The 27,516-nt window shown below is 44.1% G+C and overlaps 1 protein-coding gene across 1 annotated transcript in view; it reads right to left on the bottom strand.

Annotated features, from left to right (window-relative positions):
• Positions 1 to 27,516, bottom strand: part of ptprfa (protein tyrosine phosphatase receptor type Fa) — a 441,814-nt gene that overhangs the window by 21,488 nt on the left and 392,810 nt on the right. The window contains 3 exon segments of the mRNA XM_029686556.2: positions 2,971 to 3,068; positions 9,871 to 9,983; positions 20,743 to 20,906. Coding sequence (XP_029542416.2) covers positions 2,971 to 3,068; positions 9,871 to 9,983; positions 20,743 to 20,906 — 375 coding nt within the window.

Here is a 27,516-nt window from a genome sequence, read left to right as displayed (position 1 = left end):
ATCCTGGTTGAAGACAGCGGAGGTGTATTTGGAGGGCCAGTTGGTCAGGATGACGTCTATGAGGGTGCCCTTGTTTACAGAGTTAGGGTTGTACCTGGTGGGTTCCTTGATGATTTGTGTGAGACTGAGGGCATCTAGCTTAGATTGTAGGACTGCCGGGGTGTTAAGCATATCCCAGTTTAGGTCACCTAACAGAACAAACTCTGAAGCTAGATGGGGGGCGATCAATTCACAAATGGTGTCCAGGGCACAGCTGGGAGCTGAGGGGGGTCGGTAGCAGGCGGCAACAGTGAGAGACTTATTTCTGGAGAGAGTTGTTTGGGTATGGACCTGGAAAGTATGACATTACTTTGCAGGCTATCTCTGCAGTAGACTGCAACTCCTCCCCCTTTGGCAGTTCTATCTTGACGGAAGATGTTATAGTTGGGTATGGAAATCTCTGAATTTTTGGTGGCCTTCCTGAGCCAGGATTCAGACACAGCAAGGACATCAGGGTTAGCAGAGTGTGCTAAAGCATTGAGTAAAACAAACTTAGGGAGGAGGCTTCTGATGTTGACATGCATGAAACCAAGGCTTTTTCAATCACAGAAGTCAACAAATGAGGGTGCCTGGGGACATGCAGGGCCTGGGTTTACCTCCACATCACCCGCGGAACAGAGAAGGAGTAGTATGAGGGTGCGGCTAAAGGCTATCAAAACTGGTCGCCTAGAGCATTGGGGACAGAGAATAAGAGGAGCAGTTTTCTGGGCATGGTAGAATATATTCAGGGCATAATGCGCAGACAGGGGTATGGTGGGTTGCGGGTACAGCGGAGGTAAGCCCAGGCACTGGGTGATGATGAGAGAGGTTGTATCTCTGGACATGCTGGTTGTAATGGGTGAGGTCACCGCATGTGTGGGAGGTGGGACAAAGGAGTTATCAGGGGTATGAAGAGTGGAACTAGGGGCTCCACAACATTTTCCCACAATGCACAATCATTAAATCTGTAAAAAGACATTTAAGGTATTTTATTGTGCGTTCTACAGTGTTTTACTGTTGAAATTACAGAAAAGTCTTACAGTGTGTGTGTGTGTGTGTGTGTGTGTGTGTGTGTGTGTGTGTGTGTGTGTGTGTGTGTGTGTGCACGCATGGTTGTGTGTGTGTGTGTGCACGCATGGTTGTGTGCGCTTGTCGTTGTTGTTTATGGAACCTGTCTACAGATCCACCGAGGGAAAAACAGCCACACAGGCAATGCAGTGAATCGAACGCACAAGACATGTTAAACAGACCTATCATTTGCTATAACTGAACGATGCAGCAGCGACGCACTGGTATTCAAAAAGCGTCTCCCATTCTTTTTCCCGATGATATCCTAATCTAGCGAGGCACATTAGGAGGTGATTGTGTCTGGTGAACAGCCTGATTAATACCTTTCGTCACTCCCCAGCGTACATTACATAGCCAAGCCCTCTCATAAATTGTTTGCAAAGTCCCAATCCTAAATGTGTCATCTCTGCGTGACTCGACACTCCCTGAACATATGGTGTTGCTTCCTTCCCCTGTGTCAGCAAAAGGCATCAGTCCCCACTACTGAGGAAACGTTTGAGTTGGACAGCATGTGCCAAACAGAGTAAGGCACAATCAACCAACAACTGCCATTGTTTTCACCTGTCTGAATACAGTGCAGGCAGGGAGAGACTTGGACTGGCGCAAGGCAGCACTCACCACTCAGTAGCTGGCAGTGATCATGAATCACTAATCGTAGGCAATTAAGAAGAAAGGTGTATGTGTTGCCCATATAAACCAGAGTGAGAATTTTAGCTCAGACTTTTTACTAGCTATTTGCATAATTCTACCTAATTGCTAAGTTCACCCTTTAAAATGACAACAGTTGACAAAGTCTGGGCTTCTTTCCCAACCCTCACCACTGAAACATAATTTAAACAGTATGCATAACCTATTAAAGACACTCACGGTACTCTGACGACTACTACACTTTGAGTGGTCATGACCGTATTAGAATTGTACTTATACAAATGTGTGTGTTAGAGGCCAATCACAGACTCCCGCTCTATTCCAAACGGCAGAACAAAGTGTGTGTGTAGATGAGCAATGTTCCAAATAGGCCTAGCTTGTGCATCACTATCACTAACTATCACCAGAGAGGAAGAGGTGAAGCGAGAGGATAACCTCTGTCCAAAATCTGCCCCTGCCAGATAAGCAGATCTTTTTGCATGGAAGTCTATGAGAGAGTGTCAAATTACATGACGCTTACGTGATCAAATAGCATAATGTCTAGGTTGTTACAAATGCACTCTTATAAGTGGACACACGTGCCATTCTGCTTGTTGTTCACACACGTATCTGCTCTCTCACTGGCTAGAATGGTCCCACCTGATCTCGTCTCCTGCTGCCTGCCTTCCATGCTGCCTGCCTTCCATATTTTAGGACATGTATTTTCATTGTTAGAGCGGTTACTTGAACATCTTGTCAATATAATAGATAATCTTAGCTATCACGAGCCAACAAGAATGAAGAAATTTGAGGCAGAGACATAAAGACACCATAGAGACACCCCCAAAAATGTTCTGATTGGGGAAGGCCCACTCTGGTCTGCTTATTGAGCAAAACATCTCACTGGCTCAGCATAATAGAATCCGCCCAATGGTTGCATTGCGTTCCCCTGCCGAGACGTTCTATGCATCAACCAATGGTTGCGTGCCACGTCATCGACTGTGTCATCGACCACGAAAGGGTTCTACCTGGAACCAAAAAATGTTCTTCAAAGGGTTATGTTTTTTTTTTCTAAGAGTGTAGTGATAAAGACAGCCAGTGGTTGCAGGGCAGTGTGTGAGCCATAATCAAAGTGTCAAGCTAATCTGTTGAGAGAGACTATAGATCTAGAGACTACAGAGACTACAGTATATGAGCGAACTGAGTTGTAGACAGCCAGTGGTGATCAGCAGGGCAGAGCAGAGCAGGGGTAGTTACCTCATACTCCTGTGAGAAGCGGAGTCCGTCGTTGGCTTTAAGTCGCTCGATGTGGTTAGCAAGATCAGTGGTGGAGATGAAAGGGTGCTCCATCATCCCTGAAGGAGAGAGGAGGAATGTTACCTATTTACAGCGGTACATAAAACTTTCCAGAAGCTATGGATGAAAAGTACAACACAGTGTGATATATGGACGCACACACACTTGCAGCAGGTTGACGGTTATTGGGATGAGAGTGGTCCTGGAGGCAGAACTGAGCGATTTCTGCTAGATGTGCCAGCTGCAAAGTCAAAATTGGCTATATTGTAAACATTTCTGAAAACAAAATGTGCTTTTTGATCCTAATTTAAGGTTAGGGTTAGGCATTAGGGTTAGCAGTGTGGTTAAGGTTAATGTTATGTTTAAAATCAGATGTTGTGACTTTGTGGCTGTGCAAGCTAGTGACCGTTCTGCAGAGGTGCCTCCAGAACAGGATTCATGACGAAAAAGCTAACCTGCACACAACAGACATACACACACTGAATGTGAGATATGCAACCAGTGAACTGATGCAAGTGTGATGACAAAGCACAGAGCTCATTGAGAGTCGTGATATGGAAAGAAGTGTGTGTGGAGAGAGAGAGAGAGAGAGAGAGAGAGAGAGAGAGAGAGAGAAAGAGAGGATGTTCAGAGCATCATGCTTTAACAACAGGTCACTTTCCAATTTTGTGCAAACTATGTGCAAACTATCCCTTGCTATAGCTACATAAGACCAACATCTTAATACATTAGTAATGATATTGTCACAAAGCAAAACAATACTTTAGAAGATATACCATATACATTTGCTACCAGGTGATATATAGCTATTGATCCTGAAACGAATGATGCTGAAATTGTAACCTCAAAGTGCGGGACTTATAAACAGAACACATACAGGTACAGTATATCATCTTTTTCAGCGGTAAAAGAGCTCAGGGATTGATGCAGGAACAATCTTTCATCTCTGCTTGTCCTCAAAGCAATAGCAAATGGATTATCCTCCAAAATGACCGGACAGACCGAGACACAGACACCACTAACCAACAAACACAGACACAAATGTCTCAAACATATAATATTGATTCAAATAATACATGAATTATATCATTGTCAATAGAGGCTCTATGCATATTACTGCGTTCTTATCTTATTGGCTTATTATTAAAGACCCTAAGCTCTGACCTCTAAACCCTGACTCTCTTCTATAACCCCTGACCTCCCACAAACAGCCATCCAATCAAACACTGTGGATAGTTCTCAGCCAGCGGTGACAGGTAGCAGTTCTGAGGCCAGCCTGTCGAAAGGAAGTGACACAGCTAGTGGGGATGAGGGGGGAGGGAGTGCAGTGGAAGGGGGTGGGAGGATCCAGCCAACTGAGCTACAAATCAGATGCTCACAGAGAAGGTGCAGCTAGCATGGAGCCGAGATGAGATGGCCTTAGTGGGTGACATACAGAAATCAGCAGTGGAGGATGAATAGAGAGGGTGGAGGTGGGTGTTCTTGGAGGAGGGGGGGGGGGGGGGGGGGTGTTCCAACTCAGCTCCCAAAGTAGCACCATCACAACACTTGCTGTCGGTTTTGGTGCAACAGTCACTGACTACATAAACTAACTACTGTATGTACAGATCAGCATCAGTTCTAACACTAATAAGTAATTGATGGGTAGTTATATTTGTCCTATTACAGCTCAGACTGTGCCTCAGGGGGAGTTGAGATATGCAAGAAAAAAAATCACATTTCCAATTTACACATACATATAATCCACTTGTACATGTGTGAATTGGAAATGTGTTTTTTTGCATATTCCAACTCCCCCTGAAGCACAGTCTGAGCTGTGATTGTGCTACTGAGAGAACTGATGCAGAGTGACTAAGAGATCAGAGAGAGAGATCAGAGAGAGAGATCAGAGAGAGAGCGAGAGAGAGATCAGAGAGAGAGCGAGAGAGAGAGAGAGATCACAGAGAGATCAGAGAGAGAGAGATCACAGAGAGATCAGAGAGAGAGAGAGAGAGAGAGAGAGAGAGCGAGAGAGAGAGAGAGAGAGAGAGAGAGAGAGAGAGAGAGAGAGAGAGAGAAGGAAAGAGGATATGCTTAAATAGGTAGAAAACACAGGAGGAATGAAAACTAACTTGGAGTGTTCGGACAACTGAGGGCACTGGAACCTGTGGGGAGAAGATGGGGGAGGTCGGTGTGTCATACTCAAGAGCCAATACCAGAGGGATCATTCATGTTAAAGGGGTAAGAGAGGAAAAGGAGGGGAGAAGAGGGTAAAGAAGGAGAGAGATAAAGGGGGATAGAGAAAGAGCACCAAGGTTTTCAGAACTGAAGAGAGTCGGTTTGTTAGGCTGAAACTGAGAGGAATGATGCAATTCCAGGCGGTCTCCATCCATGACAATAGCCTGGATCCAAATTGAACTGTTCGATTTCACCTCATGGTATTGGGTCCGGGCTACCATGACAGTCCAAACGTACCCTGACACATAACTGTCTTAGACATAAGACAGACTATACTGTATGTACTACTACCCTATATTAAAGTATCATAGAGTGCTTTAGTATGCAACAGAGGCATCGATAGTGAAGAACTGAGCTATTAGGACACGCCTGATGTCTAGCGCTGTTCTTCATTGTTGCTCATGAAGGACACACAAGGTAAGAGGCAACCTAGTCAACAACATACCTGCCTCTATTTGTGTAAACAACATCAGACAGGTCACCCACTGCTAGAGACCCACAAGCTGCCCATCTAATAGCACATTACTAGAACAAATACTAAAGAGGATCCCTGTGAAGGATCTAGCTTCAAAACACCCCAGCGTGGAGGGATGGAGGGGAGAGAGATGAGATGAAGGGTTAGAGAGAGAGAGAAATAGAGAGAGAGAGAGACGGCATAGAGTAAGAAAGAGTGACAGCAGGAGACAGAGTGAGAAAGCGAGAAAGAGGGCGAGAGAGCGCACAGGAAGAAAGTGCTAGAGAGAGAGGAGAGGAGGAAGCACAGAAAGAAAGGGCGAGTGATTCTGTGGGCTTATATTCGAGTTCAACGCTGCTTCCAACGGTAGTTAATTAGCAAGCTGGGTCATTCCAGCCCATTAGAAGAGACACAGAGCCTGTGTCCCAAATGGCACCCTATTCCCTATATAGTGCACGACATTTGACCAGGACCCTGCTTGCCAGTTATTTATTTAAAACATACGTTTATTTGCCCGCCCGGCTATTAAAAAGGACAGGCGGCTATTTGAGACAGCTTTTAATTTAAGTTTTACGGTATGATAAGAGACCATTTAGTCTTCTTAAGGTCATAAATGGAAGTTTAGAGGGAGAGGACATCTCAACTTTCAGACTAAAACCAGCGCTTTGAGTTGTCGATCGACAGATGGTACCTTCAATCCTCAACTACAGTATCTCTCTTTGCATAGAGCATACCAACTTCACCTCAACCCAAGTACTACAAATACTACAAGATTGATATGATCCTATACATTAGGCCTTGTTAATTTACAATCCTTCTCATCCTTAATCCTCCCAATATAACAAAGACAAGATGATGACATCCACACAGAAAATTCTCCAGTTTTAAAAACAAAAACAAATAACACTGAGAAAGTGTGAAATTAACACACTGCTTAATGTATTTCTGAGAGTTAGTTACCACCCATGACTGTATTTGTTTGTGACAGAGACATCATTGCTGCATTTATCCATTTTTGGTTCCATGGACTTCACCTAATTGAATATGTTATTACATATTTTTTTTAAAGACATCCTCCAGTGATTTTTGAACTTCTCCTGTTGAAAATAAATATCCCAAGTATAAAATACAGTCATGTCCCCACACTAAAGGATACACAAATTATGTTTTAAGCAAAACAGTGGTGTTTAGACACAACTGAAAACGCCAAGGAGTAGGGAATTCAATAAATTGGTTTGATGGTATTGTGATGTCATCTGCCTCCCCCCTTGCGTGAGGAACAATAGAGAGCAATAGTGAACAAAATAACCCCCCCCCCCCCCCATTTGTGCTGTGCTATGTCATGACTTAACTGTACCACCTATTGAGATGTGCCTTTTGTTAAGTAAATCAGATGTTAAATCATGTGAAAAGGAGACTGGAGTGCCACTTTAGCACAACGCCATACACATTTTATAAGGCTTTACTTTGAGTGCCGAGTTTTACCCAAATACAGGAGCCTGGAACTCGTACACATCACTATGAACCAAAACCATGACAATCATTAACATGTTTCCCAGTAAGCTCTATTGCAGTTAGATTTTTCAAAATGGTTTGTTTCATTATCTGTTTGTGCATGTGCATGTACATGGATTAATTAATTAATATTATGCCACTCAAATAAAAATGACAAATATTTTCTAAACTGATCCAATATGTTACTTATAATTATTGCACCTGTTACTGAAATGGCTGTTCTAGTTGAGATGCTTTAGCTCAGGTCTCGCCCACTTCGTTCCTGGAGAGCTACCCTCCTGTATGTTTTCGCACCAACCCCAGTTGTAACTTACCTGGTTTAGTTTATCAACCAGCTAATTATTAGAGTCAGGTATGCTAGATTAGGGTTGGTGTGAAAACCTATAGGATGGTAGCTTTCCAGGAACTGGGTTGGAAAGTCCTGCTTTAGGTAGTCTCATAGTGTAGTCTTCCCAACCCATTCTGAAAACAGGTTCCAAAAGTTATATTACTACACTGGCTGGATTCCAATAGCACATACAAAGGTGATGTGTAAGTCACCATAATGTGACTTGCAGGCCCTATGTGGCCTGTAAAACCACAACTTTCAGGCCATTGTATTACACACAACAAAAGGTTTCAATTTGTGCCTAAAGGGGTACAAACACTTGTAACTGTAGTGGTACTCTGTAAGGTCATCCTTTGCACCCTTTTAAGTGCATTAATTGTACCCCAGTTCATACCTCAGGCCAGGAAGGAATTAGGGTTATCAAAATTGACTGAATTATTTCAGATTTCCCGCTTCCATTTCCAGGAAACTTCCAACCAGGATTTCTGGAAAACCTGGGAAATGTAACATCGTTTTTAAATTATACCTGCAAGTCACATTATGCCAGTTTGCAAAGTGATGTGTAATTCCTATTGAATCCAGCCAGAGTTAGGATATCCAACAGTTGGCGTTTGTATTCATCTGCATTCGGAATGACTTCCAGGATTAGGAACATTGTGCGGAGACTACCTAAGACATTTAAACTGGACAAAACTTTTCAGTAACGGGTGCAAAAAATTTAACTAACGCCCCCCAAGAAATGTAACTAACGCCTCCCCAAAAATGTAACCTTTATTTTTCCAGGCAAATCAGTAAAGAACAAAATCTTATTTACAATGATGGCCTACCCCGGCCAAATCCTAACACCCACAATGCTGGGCCAATTGTGCGCCGCCCTATGGGACTCCCAGTCACGACCGGTTGTGATACAGCCTTGTATCGTACCAGGCTCTGTAGTGACGCCTCTAGCACTGAGATGCAGTGTCTTAGACCGCTGCGCCACTCGGGACCCCCCAATGCATCAATGCACGTGCACAAACATAGATACTGAAACAAACAATTCCAAAACCCAACCTGCAATAGAGCATGCTGGGAAATATAATAATGATGGGTGTGGTTTTGGTTCAAAGAGATGTATATGAGTTTCAGGTCACTCTATTAGGGTAATACAAGACCCTTAAAATAAGGCTGTATGAAATGTGTAAGGTATTGTGTTACAAATACATTTTTTTTATCACTTGGTGATGTCAGGAGGGCTGAAAATGGATGAATGCAACAAGTATATATCTCAGTCACTAACAAATACAGTCATGGGTGTTTTTTTATTTGAAAGATCAGGCACTCTGGGAAATATTTGAATAAGGGTTTAAATTAAGCAGTGTTAATTTAACACGGTTCCCGATGTCTATATGGGTCCACAAACTCAATACTTTCAGTGTTGATTTAACACTCTGTGTTTATTTTATTTTATTTTTACACTGGAGAATGTGGTGTGCAGTAAAGCAGGTACATTCCACCGATGATAGTCGGCATAATTAAATGTCGACAATCTTTAATTTGAGATAACCAGCATCTGATATTATTCTAATTTAGCTGAATCTAATTTAGCTGCATATACACTGAGAACTCAGATGGTTTTCCTATTACATCTTCCAAAGCTGTCCTGTGAGCTGCATTACATTGCTTCTCCTATCAAAGTGGTTACAAAAATCTACACATTTACCAGAATTTATCAAAGCGTAAGAGTGTGACCAGTGGAGGTGGCTCGAGGCCAGGTTTTATAAGCAACCTTGTTAGAGATTTGACTGTAGGCAAAGTGGAAAGTTTGGCCATGGTTGCTAAACTTAAGTGCGTCTGTGTGGGTTGTTTTGTCTGCTCAACAAGATCTCGAAGTTTCCCTTCGAAATTCAACGTATTATGGATGAAGGTCTATTTTTGACCCGTTCATTCTGCATGGTCACAGGGTTAATCCCGTGTGGTTACAGGGGTGAAACGGAAACAACTCAAAGGGTTAACTGTATGTGTTCATTCCCGAGTGGTTAAGGTTAGGACTATGGTTTACGGGAGGCTCAAAACAAAAATAATGAAAAACAACGCACTATTACCATCAGGTATCATCAGCATTCACAGAGATCTCGCAGCTTGCTAGAACATTGTGACCTGCGTTAGCGCAGTGGTCTGAGCAGCGTGCTCCGACTCCGAGAATCATGAGTTTGCTCCCAGTGTTTTTTTGGGGTGAGTGCAGAGAAAGGCCTATCGATGTTCTTAGGACCTTTTCAAACGTCCGAATTTGCAGCGTGTGTCTAGTGATCAGTCGGGTCTGCTAGTGTGTCTGGGTGGGTGACTTTGTGTTTGTGTGCGTCTGTACCTTGTGTCTGGTAGTTAAGTCGTCTCATCTCCACAGGGTCAGAGGAGTGGGCCAGCAGAGAGTCCTTCACCCCAACAGAGTGCTCATCCTTGGCAGAGGGAGATGCTCGTTTCCTGGGGAGAGAGGCAGGGAGGATAGGCCATGAGAGGAGCTGTAAACACAGTATATTCTCTGTTCCAAAATTCACACTACTATTTAGAATGTAATGTATTTGGCATGTATTCTAAGTGGCATGCTAAAAGGCCTTTAGACATTGGAATGTAACCATACAGCAGGGGCCTGCTGGCTTGGGATGGTCAACCCCTTACACAGACTACCCATCAGAACCCAACCCAAAGACTGACATCTGTTTATTTCTGCAATCATGTGGAAGATACCAGATACCAAGACGATGCTCAATTTGCAGTTAGTTAAAAGTCATGTTGAGATTTGTAACTTCCTGAAGCAGAGGCACACATCTACTCTTCAGAGTCAGATCAGAATCCCAGAATCGCATTTACACATACCCGGAAATTGACTTAATGAATAGGTGCTTCCAGTAATAGACCATGTCCAAGACAGACAAGACACAAAGTCAACATACAGAATGCATAATATAAATACAGTACACATAAATAAGTACATTTGTTTTATGTCCAAAACTGCACCATCCCTGCTATATAATGCCCTACTTTTGACCATAGCCACAGCCCTCAGCTCTGGTCAAAAGTAATGCGTTATATAGGGAATAGGGTACAATTTGAGTATGCTGCTGTTAAATAACACTGTCTGCCGGGCTGTGTTCGTTGGTTCCCCAGATGAGGACGTTTATGTGTGGAGGGCCCAATTTACTGTCTACACAGCTGGGGGGGAAGTGGTGACACAGTTTTAGGTTTACGCTCATTAAAACCTCTAATTTCCCCCATATGAATGTGTGAAAACAAACAGGTTGAGCAATTAACAGATCAGTTGCAGTGACAGACTAGCACGGCTGGCTAATTACAGAGGTGGAGAGAAAGAGAGAAGGAGGGAGGGAAGGAGAGAGGGGAGTGGGAGAGGGAGGGACTTGGGGAAGAGGAAAGTGGGATGGAGTAGTGAGAGGAGAGAAAGAAAGAGAGGGAGAGGAGGAAGGAAAGTAGGAAGAGGGGAGAGAGAGAAACAGAGAGAGAGCACATCTCCTCCATTCCCAATGCACAACACACGTCTCCTAGCGCGAGCATGATAACTGAGGTCTTAAGTGTTGACATGTTACAGCTGCTGCCAAGCAAATGCATTAAAGCCTGCATTCGTTTCTCTGGGTAGCGCTAACATTACGCTAACATGTCATGTGCAGCAGCCTCCATCGCTGAGTGCTGCTGCTGATGTGCTCACCTAACTCTGTCTCAGGGGCAGCTATTAGTGATGCCATGCTATCAAAGCTGTCTATGAGAGGTGTCAGTCATGTTACTAGCCCTAAACCTACAGTTTATATACACCTTAGCCAAATACATTCATAGACATTTTTTGACAATTCCTGACATGTAATCCTATAAAAAAAATCCCTGTCTTAGGTCAGTTAGTATCATCACTTCATTTTAAGAATGTGAAATGTCAGAATAATAGTAGAGAGAATGATTTAAGCTATTATTTCTTTCATCACATTCCCAGTGGGTCAGAAGTTTACATACACTCAATTAGTATTTGGTAGCATTGCCTTTAAATTGTTTAACTTGGGTCAAACGTTTTGGGTAGCCTTCCACAAGCTTCCCACAATAAGTTGGGTGAATTTTGGCCCATTCCTCCTGACAGAGCTGGTGTAACTGAGTCAGGTTTGTAGGCCTCCTTGCTCGCACACACTTTTTCATTTCTGCCCACACATTTTCTATAGGATTGAGGTCAGGGCTTTGTGATGGCCACTCCAATACCTTGACTTTGTTGTCCTTAAGCCATTTTGCCACAACTTTGGAAGTATGCTTGGGGTCATTGTCCAATTGGAAGACCCATTTGCTTCAATACCCATTTGCTTCAATATATCCACATAATTTTCCTCCCTCATGATGCCATCTATTTTGTGAAGTGGACCAGTCTCTCCTACAGCAAAGTACCCCCACAACATCATGCTGCCACCCCCGTGTTTCAAGGTTGGGATGGTGTTGTTCGGCTTGCAAGCCTCCCCCTTTTTCCTCCAAACATAACGATGGTAATTATGGCCAAACAGTTCTATTTTTGTTTCATCAGACCAGAGGACATATCTCCAAAAAGTATGATCTTTGTCCCCATGTGCAGTTGCAAACCGTAGTCAGGCATTTTTTATGGCGGGTCTGGAGCAGTGGCTTCTTCCTTGCTGAGAGGCCATTCAGGTTATGTTGATATAGGACTCATTTTACTGTGGATATAGATACTTTTGTACCTGTTTCCTCCAGCATCTTCACAAGGTCCTTTGCTGTTCGGCAATTGATTTATACATTCATCTCTAGGAGACAGAACGCGTCTCCTTCCTGAGCGGTATGATGGCTGCGTGGTCCCATGGGGTTTATACTTGCGTACTATTGTTTGAACAGATGAACGTGGTACCTTCAGGCATTTGGAAATTGCTCCTAAGGATGAACCAGACTTGTGGAGGTCTACAATTTTTTTCTGAGGTCTTTTTTCTTTTGATTGTCCCATGATGCCAAGCAAAGAGGCACTGAGTTTGAAGGTAGGCCTTGAATTACATCCACAGGTACACCTCAAATGGACTCAAATAATATTAATCAGCCTATCAGAAGCATCTAAAGCCATCATTTTCTGGAATTTTCCAAGCTGTTTAAAGGCACAGTCAACTTAGTGTATGTAAACTTCTGACCCACTGGAATTGTGATAAAGTGAATTATAAGTGAAATAATCTGTCTGTAAACAATTGTTGGAAAAATTACTTGTGTTATGCACAAAGTAGATGTCCTAACTGACTTGCCAAAACTATAGTTTGTTAACAAGAAATTTGTGGAGTGGTTGAAAAATGAGTTTTAATGACTCCAGCCTAAGTGTATGTAAACTTTCGCCTTCAACTGTAACTGCAGTGCACTACTTTTGACGAAAGCCCTTAAGGCTCGGGTCAATAGAGCTGCACTATACAGGAAATAAGATGCCATTTAGGACACATCCATGGAGATGGACGGCGAGATGAGGATTGTAATGGAGATCGTAAAAAAGCATGGAGGCAGGAAATAAGGAAGTGTGGGAAGCGTGCTTTGTTATTCTGACTATTGCCTAGGAAACGACATGTAATTTGAACTCCACTTTTTGCATTTAGCTTGCAAGGCATCAGGGCTGCAGGTGTGTGTGGGTGTTGGTGGGGGGAACTGGGCAAAGGAGAAACTACAGACTATGAACTCTCAGTGAGATGTAGCTCAACAGATCAACAAGATCAAAGACATTTTTCAAAGCTGCCTGTAAACATTGCCCACACACGCATGCACATATTTGCATGCTCACACGCGCAAACACGACATACGTGGACACACACACACACATGCACACACACACAGATGCACACACATAGACACACAACCAGTAAAGAGCCAGACATGTCTCCTGTGAAAAAAACAGTCAAAGAAAGGTGTGATGTGTGATAGTGATGGGAAGTTCAGTCAAAAGAACGATTCTGTAGACTAATTTTGTTCATTTGAGTCAGTAATGGCCAGAACACGCAGGACCCCACACCAACTTGAAAGAGTCCTGATTCTACAAGCCTCTCGTTCATCACAGTTGGCAGGCAGGAGCCCCTACCGGCGAACGATGAACTGAAAACTGTCATAATCCGACAAACCTCTCGTTCACGTGTCGTTTAACGTGGTGTGCTTATTGAAGCTGTCATTTGTGACTGAGACTTGTTGTTTAAACAATGTAGGCCTACATTTGTTGATTGCTAGGGATACAAATAAGATGATGTCAACAAGGTCTAGTTGTGGCCACATCCGGACTAGATTATGAACGACTGTTGGAGGAGTGCATTGCTCAACTGCCGTGAGGGTGATAAGCACAATATGGTTTGCGAACTGCAGCTACCCCCCAAACTATTTGTTCTCGAGTTCAAGTTTGTTTAGTAGAGGCTGTTCATGCTTTGATTCTTCAAAGCCGATTCCATCACAACATTCAATAATTAATGAATTGGGTTCATTCTTGCACCCTGAGATGAATTGTCAGTTAACATATATTTTTATCCTCTATGCTGCCTGCAGCATGATCTATTTTCCTTTGAGTAATTATGACAGACAGTTGTTGGTCAGAGCACATCTCTAGAGTTGTTGAGTCCGAGGACTGTATATCAATCCTGCTGCTAGCAGGCCAAAAGAACGACTAAAATGAACGAGTCACTCAGAAAAACGAATCATGACTTTTGAGTCAGAAAAAAGAGTAGTAGAAAAAGAATCGATCGCATACTGGACCTCGCTATGTGTGATCTTGACAGTGTAGTAGAAACAAAGAGCATGTCAGTCTGTCACTCTGACTCTCTACATCAGGCATCAGGCATCAGTCAGAACAGAACAGAGTGGAGCAGCCTGACCCAGAAGCACATCTTATAGAGGAGTAAAGGCACCTGTCCACATGCTTCCCAGCTCAACTACCTTTTGTGACGTTTTTGTTAGTTTGTGTCTCAGCGAGGGTTTTATCAGTTGTTTGGGCACAACAGCAAAAAGTTTGAGGCAAGCCGAAGTCAGTAGCCGAAGTCTACTCCCATTCGTCGGTGATTGGTCAACGGCAGGGGTTCTTCAATTAAGTGTTTTTTTGTTGTCATTCAACGAGAGACGAATCGGTTTCATGCACATATTTTCACTTTAGAAATACTGCAATAACGTCTTAATTTGATGTAAAAACATATATTTTTTTCAAGCGAAGGTCTTTTAAGGGACTATGCAAGCACACTCGTTCAGCCAGCTGACGCCTTAGCATGCTGACGCCTTAGGGGGAGGGGAGAGGAAGGGTGTGCTGCAGATTGACAGCCAAGCCAGGGTTGAGAGGGGGGAAAGTGGTGTACGGATGTAAAACAGGAGAGAAGTACTAACCTTTCTTGTTTGCTGCGTTCACAGAAAGCAGGGGGAAAGTGAGCGAGGGAGAAAACAGAGAGAGGGAGAGAGAGAGGGAGGAGGATTAAATTACAGGGTTAAAGCATAGAAGCAGTGGATGGGGAACAGCATCTGGCTAATACAAGCTCTTTACTTCACACCTCCCTCCATCCCTCATTCCATCCATCCATCCCTCCCTCCCACCCTCTCTCTCTCCTCCAATCTCTCAGCCCTGCGGTTTTATTCAGATAATAACGCTGACATTTTGAAAATGAGTTTTTTCCTCCAGGGGCCCAGATCTCAATCCCTGTCACTGTGATCTTCAACAAGTGTTTAAATATCTTTTTTTTCCTTTACAACCCATTCTCTTAAGATACATATGCTGGGATTTTTTTTTAAAGGAGGATCTACATATCTGCTATGTGGGGAATTCAGGAGATAATTATATTCTCTGCAGTTGGACAGGCTTGATGATGGTGCACTCTGCTCTCTCAGGTTACTTGAGGTAGATATTGTACTAGCTCAGTGGAAATACAGTAGGCTGCATCCTGCAACTAACGTCCCGGTATCAACTATGTTATCCTACTACATTGTGTGGACAGATGAGGATGGGGTTATTATATAATAAGCTGTTTCACCTCATATACTTTTGCAACTGTTGAAATGTCTATAGATCTGCCTCTTGTACTGTGTTTTGTACCATTTACATTAATTTATATTTGAATATAATCCATTCCAGCAAAATGACTTCCAAGTTATAAAAAGTTGCTATGTGTCCTGGCATGGACATCAGAGAGTTATAGGCCTATGCAGTCAAATAGGCATGTTAAATTGGGACACTTCAAAAGATTTCTTCTCATTTGCTGTGAAGAAATCCTCCACCCTCCTGCCATCTAAGTCAGCCTTGCCTGGACTTTTCCACAGAGAAATACTTTGAATTACTAGTTCAGCTGAGTTCAGCTTATTACTTTCTTGGGTTGTTGTGTAAGAGCGAGTTGAGGTCTGGCTCCTTCTGATCGCCAGAGTGAGGAGAATTAAGGTGAGGTCAAGCATTTTGGAATGCTTTTTTGAATGATTAAGTCCTTTTTAATGATCAAGTCAAGCACCTGATTCCCTTTTTTGTTCAAGCAGAGCTGAAGCGTCTGAGAAGTAAGGAGAGCTACACTACCACAAGCCCAGCAACTCAAAGACTGAACAAACAGTAAGAGAGAAAGGTGACAAAAGAGGAGAAGAAAGTTGAACAGATAGAAGAAGACAGAGGAAGGAGGACCAGCTCGTCCCATTCCAGCAGTGTGCTAGCTAGCTGAGATTTCATTATTAGCGGAAGAACCATATGGATCCCCTGTTCTTCCCTCTCTCTTACGCTAGCTCAGCTAGAAGCTCTAAGGACAGCTACATTCAAAGAGAGCAGCGAAAACACGGCTGGGCCAACTCTGGGAGAGCATGGCCACAGGCTACCTGACTGAGATACCTCCCATATCAATGTCCACTCACTCCAAGGAGAGAGTCTCACAGAGCCTATAGGACTTCAGGCTGAGGCTAGATGAATGTCTATCTGTCTTGATGGAGTAACCACTGAACTCCAACGAATGCAGGCCAGTCAAGTTCTTCCACACCAATCTCAACAAACCATTTCTGTATGGACCTCGCTATGTGCATTGGGGGTATTGATTGTCATGCTGAAACAGGAAAGGGTCTTCCCAAAACTTTTGCCACAAAGTTGGAAGCACAGAACCATCTAGAATGTAATTGTACGATATAGCATTAAGAATTCCCTTCACTGGAACTAAGGGGCCTAGCCCGAATCATGAAAAACAGCTCCAGACCGGAATTCCTCCTCCACCAAACTTTACAGGTGACACTATGCATTCGGGCAGGTAGCATTCTCCTGGAATCCGCCAAACCCAGGTTAGTCCATCAGACTGGAAGATAGTGAAGCGTGATTCAACATTCCAGCGAACGCATTCCCACTGCTTCAGAGTCCATTGGTGGCGAGCTTTACATCACTCCAGCCGACACTTGATATTGCGCATGGTGAGTTTATGCTTGTGTGCGGCTGCTCGGCCACGGAAACCCATTTCATGAAGCTCCCGACGAACAGTACTTGTGCTGATGTTGCTTCCACAGGCAGTTTGGAACTCAGTATTGTTGCAACCGAGGACAGAAGATTTTTTCGCGCTTCGCGCATCAGCATTCGGCGCTCCCATTCTGTGGGCTTGTGTGGGCTATCACTTCGCGGCTGAGATGTTGTTGCTCCTAGACATTTCCACATCACAATAACAGCACTTACAGGGCAGAAATTTGACAAACTGACTTTCATGGTGCCACATTGAAAGTCACTGAGCTCTTCAGTAAGGCCATTCTACTGCCGGTCATCTATGATGCCCCCACTTATGGCTGTGTGTGCTCGATTTTATACACCTGTTAGCAACGGGTGTGGCTGAAATTGTCGAATCCACTCATTTGTAGGGGTGTCCACTTACTTATGTATATACAGAGTATTCGGAAAGTATTCAGACACATGTTGTTGAGTTACAGCCTTTTTTTTAAATGGATTAATAAACAATTTTCCTCATCAATCTACAAACAATACCCTTCAATGACAAAGCGAAAACAGGTTTTTAGAAATTTTAAAACATAAAAAAATAAATAATAATATTCAGACCCTTTGCAATGAGATTCGAAATTAAGCTCAGGCGCATCCTGCTTCTATTGATCATCATTGAGATGTTTCTACAGCTTGATTGGAGTCCATCAGTGGTCAATTCAATTGATTGGTCATGATTTGGAAAGGCACACACCTGTCTATATAAGGTCCCACATTTGACAGTGCATGTCAGTGCATAAACCAAGTCATGAAGTTGAAGGAATTGTCCGTAGAGCTCCGAGACAGGACTGTTTTGAGGCACAGATCTGGGGAAGGGTAACAAAAAATGTCTGCAGCATTGAAGGTCCCCAAAAACAGAGACTCTTCCTAGAGCTGGCCGCACAGCTAAACTGAGCAATCGGGGGAGAAGGGCCTTGGTCAGGGAGGTGGCCAAGAACCCGATGGTCACCCTGACAGAGCTCTAGAGTTCCTCTTTGGACATGGGAGAACCTTCCAGAAGGACAACCATCCCTGCAGAATTCCACCAATCAGGCTTTTATGGTAGAGTGGCCAGACTGAAGCCACTCCTCAGGTAAAAGGCACATGACAGCCTGCTTGGAGTTTGCCAAAAGGCACCTAAAGACTCAGAGACCATGATAAACAAGAATCTCTGGCTTGATGAAACCAAGATTGAACTCTTTGGCCTGAATGCCAAGAGTCACATCTGGATTCCACCTGGCAACATCCATACGATGAAGCATGGTGGTGGCAGCATCATGCTGGGGGGATGTTTTTCAGTGGCAGGTAATGGGAGACTCGTCAGGATGGAGGGAAAGATGAACGGGCCAAAGTACAGAGAGATCCTTGATGAAAACCTACTCCAGAGCGCTCAGGACCTCCGACTGTGGCGAAGGTTCACCTTCCAACAGGAAAACGACCCTAAGCACACAGCCAAGACAACACAGGAGTGGCTTTGGGACAAGTCTCTGAATGTCCTTGAGTGGCCCAGCCAGAGCCCAGACTTGAAACCTATCAAACATCTCTGGAGAAACCTGAAAATAGCTGTGCAGCGACACTCCCCATCCAACCTGACAAAGAACAATGGGAGAAACTACCCAAATAGTTTGGTGTGCCAAGCTTGTAGCTTTATACCGAAGAGAATGCGAGCCCGTGATCGCTGACAAAAGTGCTTCAACAAAGTACTAAGTAATGTGTCTGAATACTTATGTAAATGTTATATTTCAGTTTCTTATTTTTTTAAAAATAAATTAGCAAACATTTCTAAAATCCTGCCATTGCTGTGTCATTATGGGGTGTTGTGTGTAGATTAATGAGTGGGAAAAAAACAATATGGTTGTTTTATAATAAGGTTGTAACTTAACAAAATGTGGAAAAAATCTAAGGGGTCCGGAAACCTCCAGAGTGCACTGTATGGTGTATAGTGCCAAGAATACATTTTTTTGCACTTTGCTTTAAGTACATGCAACAACTTGAAGGTGTTATTTCTATAAAATGACAGTATACTGCTGTTTTCTGATTTCAATTCGTTTTATATTTTGTACTGTGACCACACTGCAGTGCCATCTGGTTCATGGTTATCCCTTGGAACATGAATTAACACACTCTCAAAAAATGGGGTATGGTTAGGATACAGTGTTGTTCCCTGGGGTGCAAAAAAAAGTGAAAGGTACACTTCACAGGTACACATTGAACTCACATGGTACAGTTCGGTACCTTGTAAGTATAATCAGACACGTTTCTACCCAACATTTAGAATATGAAGTACGATCACCATTCATAAGTGGGGGCAATGTACTGGTGGGGCTCATTAGCATATTTTGGGATGAGGTCAAATACACTCTCCAAAAGTATGTGAACACCCCTTCAAATGAGTGGATTAGGCTATTTCAGCCACACCTGTTGCTGACAGGTGTATAAAATCGAGCAGAGCCTTTCAATGTGGCACCATCATAAAATGCAACATTTCCAAGAAGTCAGTTCGCCAAATTTGTGCCCTGATAGAGCTGCCCCGGTCAACTGTAGGTGCTGTTATTGTGAAGTGGAAACGTCTCGGCACAACAATGCCTCAGCCGCGATGTGATAGGCCACACAAGCTCAAAGAACGGGACCGCCGAGGGCTGAAGCATGTAGCACATAAAAATTGGTTGTCCCCTGTTGCAACACTCAATACGGGTTCCAAACTGCATGTGGAAGCTACGTCGGTGCATAAACTGTTAGTCGGGAATGGGTTTCCATGCCCGAGCAGCCGCACACAAGCCTAAGATCACCATGCGCAATGCCAAGCATCGGACGGAGTGGTGTAAAGCTCGCGGCCATTGGACTCTGGAGCAGTTGAAACGTGTTATATGGAGTGTTGAATCACGCTACACGCATCACCATCTACCAGTCTGACAGACAAATCTGGGTTTGGTGGATGCCAGGAGAATGCTTACCTACCCCACTGTAAAGTTTGGGGGAGGAGGAATAATGGTCTGGGGCTGTTTTTCATTGTTCAGCCTTGGCCCCTTAGTTCCAGTGAAGGGAAATCATAACGCTACAGCATACAATGACATTCTAGACGATTCTGTGCTTCCACCTTTGTGGCAACAGTTTCCTGTTTCTGCATGACAATGCCCCATGCACAGAAATGGTTTGTCAAGATCGATGTGGAAGAACTTGACTGGCCTGCTCAGAGCCCTGACCAATCCCATCGAACACCTTTGGGATGAATTGGAATGCAGACCGTGAGCCAGGCCTAATCGCCCAACATCAGTGCCCGACCTTACTAACGGTCTAGTGGAAGCAAGTCCCAGCAGCAATGTTTCAACATCTAGTGGAAAGCCTTCCCAGAAGAATGGAGGCTTTTATAGCAGCAAACTCCATATTAACGCCGGGGATTTTGGAATGAGATGTTTCGACGAGCAGGTGTCCACATACTTTTGGTCATGTAGTGTATATGTGCATTTGTGCCAACTGTCATGCCGATGCAAGTTAACCACCTCTTTTGACACTGTCTGCTCTACACACGTGAGTCTGGAGAGACATTTCTCCTCCTCACAATTGTGTAGCGAATTCTACTAGATGAAATGCCAAAATGAGTACGTCATCCTGGCATTTAAAGCACACTCGATTTTAAACATTTCAGTAATGTCACTTTTTTGAGAACACAAGCACACATGTACAGTTGCGGGCACTTGCGAAAAACGATCCACATCAAACCCTAGAGTGCCATGACGCACATTCATTGCAGCAATGAAATAGTTGGCGCGGCGGTGTATTTACCTCTTGAAGAGCAGGATAGCGATGACGATGATGATGATGAGTACGACGGCCAGGACAGGGCCCATGACCCACAGCATCTCTGGGTCCTCAGCATGGCGAGCCATACCGCTGTGGAGCTTCACTGTGATGGGGTCCGAGTATGGGCTGGCCGCAAACGTCTTCTGCTGCAGGAGAGAACAAGGAGGACGACACCACACAGAAACCCCTGTTCAGAATGGAGAGGCTTTATCATTTGGTTGGAGGCTGAACACTGCTCTATTAACCTTGAGACCTGTGTAGTCTCAAGCCCGTTGGAGTACTTTAGAGCTCTGTTGCTCTTGTGTCTTATCCCTTGTCCAACCCAGTGCCTGATTGAAAGTCAGTGGCTGACATCAGTTAGGCGCCTGGAAACACGGTGCTAACTCGACGTGATGCTACCTGAGCCCTATACAGAATTCTTCGCAGCTCTGTCTTAGCCCGTATCTAACGCTGTGTCTGCTGGAGACTAACATCAGCCAGGCATCTGGTGAAGGAGAGAGAGGTGTATTTGTAGCTAGCTCCATTCTTTAATAGAGTGAAAATTCCCCAACCTGTCAGCCAGAACACAAAGTGACAACAAGCGCAGTTACTTTAAGCTATTTACGCCTTGCAAATTGATCCATTTAGCTTTGTTATGTGACGCCAGCATCATGCCAAGCCATATCCATTGTACCCAGCCACTCTGCAAAAAACTTGAAGATGAAAAGGGGATCTGTGGTAGACACACACACACACACGGAGAGAGAGAGAGAGAGAGAGAGAGAGAGAGAGAGAGAGAGAGAGAGAGAGAGAGAGAGAGAGAGAGAGAGAGAGAGAAGTAGTTGTTGCCTACTTCGGAAATTTATGACAGAACTCCCTTTTTAATGGGGTTATAATGCCTTTTTAACTGATAAAAACATTAACTGGTGCTGACAAAGGTGTTCATTCCAGTTGCCGTAGAAACACACAGAGCACTGCAGTCACTACATGTGCCTGCTTACTGTGGTGGCAAGCCGGGAGAGAGGTATAGGCTTACTGTAGCCTAAGTGCTGATGCAGATGAAGCTACTACTAAATACACTCAGAGAGTAGTACACATATGCTGCGAGCAGATAAACAAACTCCAGATCCTGCCCCTGTATCAGCAATCGCCCACTCACAACCGCTCCCTGGTAGTTAAGTCTGTCCCCTTCCCCTCGCTCCTCTCTGCCCCTGACCCTGAGTTATTTTCAGCCTCTGTTGCTCTCTTCTCCTGCTCTTCCCCTCCTCTAACCCTGCCATGTCAATTAGTGAGACTGTGATATACTGTACTGACACCAGTGAGACAGAGTTGGCCCCGGGTTCTCTGCTGGCTTCCAGAGGGCGTGATAAAAGTTGTCACCTTTATCGGATTTGTCCTCAGAGGCCACTGATGCACATCCTCCCCTGCACTAGTCACCCTCCCCGGACACAGCAGGGAATATACACAATGACCGAGTCTAATCCTCTATCAAGATCTCTCTCTCTCTCTCTCTCTCTCTCTCTCTCTCTCTCTACCCATCTCTCTACCCCTCGCTCTACCTCTCTCTCTGTCCCATTTGCAACCCCTTCGCTGTCTAAGACGTGTTGCTAAAGTGATCGTTTAATTTTTTTATTTATTTCACCTTTATTTAACCAGGTAGGCTAGTTGAGAACAAGTTCTCATTTGCAACTGCGACCTGGCCAAGATAAAGCATAGCAGTGTGAACAGACAACACAGAGTTACACATGGAGTAAACAATTAACAAGTCAATAACACAGTAGAAAAAAAAGGGGGAGTCTATATACAATGTGTGCAAAAGGCATGAGGTAGGCGAATAATTACAATTTTGCAGATTAACACTGGAGTGATAAATGATCAGATGGTCATGTACAGGTAGAGATATTGGTGTGCAAAAGAGCAGAAAAGTAAATAAATAAAACAGTATGGGGATGAGGTAGGTGAAAATGGGTGGGCTATTTACCAATAGACTATGTACAGCTGCAGCGATCGGTTAGCTGCTCAGATAGCTGATGTTTGAAGTTGGTGAGGGAGATAAAAGTCTCCAACTTCAGCGATTTTTGCAATTCGTTCCAGTCACAGGCAGCAGAGTACTGGAACGAAAGGCGGCCGAATGAGGTGTTGGCTTTAGGGATGATCAATGAGATACACCTGCTGGAGCGCGTGCTACGGATGGGTGTTGCCATCGTGACCAGTGAACTGAGATAAGGCGGAGCTTTACCTAGCATGGACTTGTAGATGACCTGGAGCCAGTGGGTCTGGCGACGAATATGTAGCGAGGGCCAGCCGACTAGAGCATACAAGTCGCAGTGGTGGGTGGTATAAGGTGCTTTAGTGACAAAACGGATGGCACTGTGATAGACTGCATCCAGTTTGCTGAGTAGAGTGTTGGAAGCCATTTTGTAGATGACATCGCCGAAGTCGAGGATCGGTAGGATAGTCAGTTTTACTAGGGTAAGCTTGGCGGCGTGAGTGAAGGAGGCTTTGTTGCGGAATAGAAAGCCGACTCTTGATTTGATTTCCGATTGGAGATGTTTGATATGAGTCTGGAAGGAGAGTTTGCAGTCACAGACACCTAGGTACTTATAGATGTCCACATATTCAAGGTCGGAACCATCCAGGGTGGTGATGCTAGTCGGGCATGCGGGTGCAGGCAGCGATCGCTTGAAAAGCATGCATTTGGTTTTACTAGCGTTTAAGAGCAGCTGGAGGCCACGGAAGGAGTGTTGTATGGCATTGAAGCTCGTTTGGAGGTTAGATAGCACAGTGTCCAATGACGGGCCGAAAGTATATAGAATGGTGTCGTCTGCGTAGAGGTGGATCAGGGAATCGCCCGCAGCAAGAGCAACATCATTGATATATACAGAGAATAACTGGCAGAGGAAATCCCAACAACTTTCACTGAGGCCATGCCACCAGGTTTACATGTGGCGAGCACTTGTCAGGCCCAGTTGAGGAGTACTCAAAACAAGGGTTACTGTCGAGTCTTCTGAATGTTTCACCACAGCATAAATTGACGCCTTCAAAGGAAATATTGAAAATATGCATCTGATATTGATGAAGATGGTTGCAGTTATATCCTGCATAAACAAAGGACTCATATGGGCCAAAAGCCTTTGCACAAAGGTTCAAGGTCAAAAGGTCATGGTGCCTCCCATATTCTGATACCTGCTGAGAAAGACCTGGGGTCTTGATCGACTCAATGACAGAAACAGCCATGAATAGCCTGACATCTCTGAGAACTGTTCATGTTGATCTCATTTCTCGGCTTCCTCTTCCTCTCTCCATCGCTTCCAGGCTCGTCCCTCCCTCTTCTGTCTCGGTCTCTCTATTCTCTCTCTCCCAGGCTCCTCTTCTCCACAGCTCATTCTTATACTTTTGGCAATGTGCAGCAGGCAGTGCAGCACAAAACTTTATTTGAAAAATGGCAGCAGTCACGCCTCTTAGACACAGTGGATGGAAGCCCAAACAAAAGAGGACATTTAGATATTCTCAGAGAGGGGGGAAACTTTGGGAGTGATCAATTTGAGAAGCACTATCTGATAGAAACACAGCCCATAGAGTGAGTGAATAATGTACTTCCAGCGCCTCTACATTTACAAATGCAGCATGGGAATGCTGTGTATTGGAGAGATAATAAAGTGAGTGAAATGCAGAGCTGATGCGGGGAAGGGAAGGGAAGGGAAGGGAAGAAGACCGAGGAGTGCATAGGGTGAATAGTCTTATTTTTCCCCATTGTTTCTCCCACAATAAGGCTTCCTACTGGGCACAACACATCATTGAAACATGAACATTTGGGTAATATTTGGTTGAGATGTGGATTCACCCACTCAAAAAGACAGCCAGAGGTTGGATGAATTCCCAACGTGCAATCACTGTGCTTTCAACCATCTAAAAGCACCACCAAGTTCCAATGGAAGAACCACGTCTGCTTTTCGGTTTAGTCGTCACCTAAATGTGTGTGAGGCGTAGATTTGTTTAAGACGACCAAGAAACACTCTGTGTGACCCTGATTCAGCCCACTGCAGTAAAAGGTTAAGAGGTCTCTCAATAATCATTCTCACGATAGCACATCGGAAGTAACACGTGACACATTTTCAAGAGCTTGGGACCATACGTTTCTATCTGCATTTGTGTCAAAATGTAGTTGTTGACACAGCCTTGTTATTGACAGAGCGCCACTTGCGTCATGACTGCATCGGCAAGGACCAAAGAAACTCATGGTCATCACTCACCACGTCAGGTCATCAGATGCTGCAATAAAACATGTCTCTGCAAAAATAAATAAACGCTAGCTAAGTTTTTCCTCTTTGGATCTGTGTTTTGGATGTATCCAATTTCGGTTTGTGTGGTTGCTGGTTGAGCTTGATGTTACTTTGTAGCAAGTAGGGTCTGTGTGTAGGCGCTTATTGCGTCATCATGATCGCTATTTTAGAATGCCCTTCTGGCCAATCGGAAACGAGTATTCACCAGTATAAAGTACCCTAAATACCCCAGTTCATGTTGATAAATCCTTAAATTCAATAATTGAGGGTTTGGAACTTTGAAGCCATTTATCTCAGAATCATAATTTTGCAGATAGGTCCTAAAAAGTCATTGTCAATGAGAGGAGATCAGTGTAACATTAAACACTAAGATGATTATTGAACATATTGACAACGATCCCCTCTGGGTGTGTCTGAGGTGAGGGCAGAGCACCAGGACCCCCCACTCCCCCCTCCCTTAATCCTCAGGCTACGACCTCTCTCTGTCTGTGTCTCGGTCTCTCTCTTTTGTCCTGTATCGCTCTCGTTCTTTCAATCTGTCTCTTCCTCTATTTGCCTCTGTCCATCTCCCTATTTTCACGGCGTCTCTGTCTCTCTGCCTCCCTCTGTGTCATTTAAACAACTCTCTTTTTCATCCATAAAATCTCCCCATAAAAAAAAAAGAAAATCTCATCCATAAAACCTTTACTGCATTCCTCTTCTCTTAGTACTGTATATTATTTCCCCAAGGCTCCCTCTACCACTCTCCATTCCTCCATCAGACTTATCTCTCTCTCTGTACCCCTCACTATTTTCACCCCTCCATCACTCCCATTCGGTTCTCTCCAGTCCCCTCAGATGAAACTGACACCCTTTCTCTCTAATGCTCCATCCCCTCCTCCCTCTCTCCATCTCTTCCCTGCTGTAAGTGATCACACTGTTTATATGGCTTGTTTCTTTTATCCAATTTCACACTTCCAGGCATATTTACCAGCCAAGGGAGCCACATAAAGCTGCAGTGCCCTTTTGCTCCAGTCTCCCGCCTCCCTCTTCCTCCTCTCTCCTCCTCCTTCCTCCATCCTGCCATCAACCCTACCATAACTATAAAGCTGAGCTCACTTCCCTGTTTTCCCATGAACGTGATTAGCCTGCTATTTTATCTGGCCAGGCATGACTTAGATTCAATAATAATTCACTTTACTGGGTCACAGATCTGTTATGTGTATGTCTGTCACTCTGTTAAAGAGAAATAACCACGTTCTAGCTGAACAAAAACACAATACACAACTCTCCTTTCTCTCCACAATGTATTGCTTCCCAGAAGATGGAGAAAGGCATAGCAATGGGCTGGCACTGTCGAGAGTTGGTGGTCCAATGGTTGTAAAAATCGATTTATGTTTTTTTAAAACATTTTTATCAACCATGCCATCATTTCCTCATGTAGTATACAGTGCATTCAGAAAGTATTCGGACCCCTTGACGTTTTTCACATTTTGTTACGTTACACTCTCATTCGAAAATTGATTACATACATTTTTGTTCCTCATCAATCCACACACAATACCCCATAATGACAAAGCGAAAACAGTTTGTTTTTTTTACCTTGAAATTGGGCTCAGTTGCATCCTGTTTCCATGGATCATCCTTCAGATGCTCCTACAACTTAATTGGAGTCTACCTGTGGTAAATTCAATCGATTGGACATGATTTGGAATGGCAGCTGTGCAGCGACACTCCCCATTCAATCTGACAGAGCTTGAGAGGATCTACAGAGAAGAATTGGAGAACCTCCCCAAATACAGGTGTGCCAAGCTTGTAGCATCATACTCAAGAAGACTCGAATCTGTAAACGCTGCCAAAGATGCTTCAACAAAGTACTGAGTAAAGGGGCTGAATACTTCTGTAGGTGATATTTCATAATTGTATTATTTTGCAAACATTTCTTTGCTTTGTCATTATGGGGTATTGTGTGTAGATTGATGAGAAAAAAAACACAAAACGTGGAAAAATCCAAGGGGTCTGAATAGTTTCCAAATGCACTGTATGTACAGTAAATAGATAGGGGAGACATGTTTTGAGGCTGAGGAGCTGTCTGAACTTCTGCAGTGAAGACCAAGGCCACCAGTGAGTGCATCTTCTAAAGAGGAAACCAATGACGGCCACACTGAGTGAACTCTGACTGTGACGCGGGCTCATAGTTTCTCTGTGACACGTAACCGTGACTCACTACACAGACGTGAGTCACACAGTGCTGCTGCTTCGTGCAGCGTGTGGCATGGCGACACCAGCGGAAGTCTTGGCTCACCTGTTACCTAGCTGTGTCACTGAGAGACGCGAGGAGTATCGCAACAACAAAAACAACTGATTGTGCTAAAATCAAATAATTGGCAGGCTGCACTGTGTAGAATATGCATGGCAGACTCAAGGGGCATTTACAGTATATGACATATCCTTACTGTTGTATTAACAGTACTAGTCTTTTGAGTTTGATTCTACATTGGATATCTCGGGGATG

The sequence above is a fragment of the Oncorhynchus nerka genome, linkage group LG17, assembly GCF_034236695.1.
Source record: "Oncorhynchus nerka isolate Pitt River linkage group LG17, Oner_Uvic_2.0, whole genome shotgun sequence".
Classification (NCBI taxonomy): Eukaryota; Metazoa; Chordata; class Actinopteri; order Salmoniformes; family Salmonidae; genus Oncorhynchus; species Oncorhynchus nerka.
The sequence above is the reverse complement of the archived record's forward strand: the minus strand, read 5'-3'. Positions and strand labels throughout refer to the sequence as shown.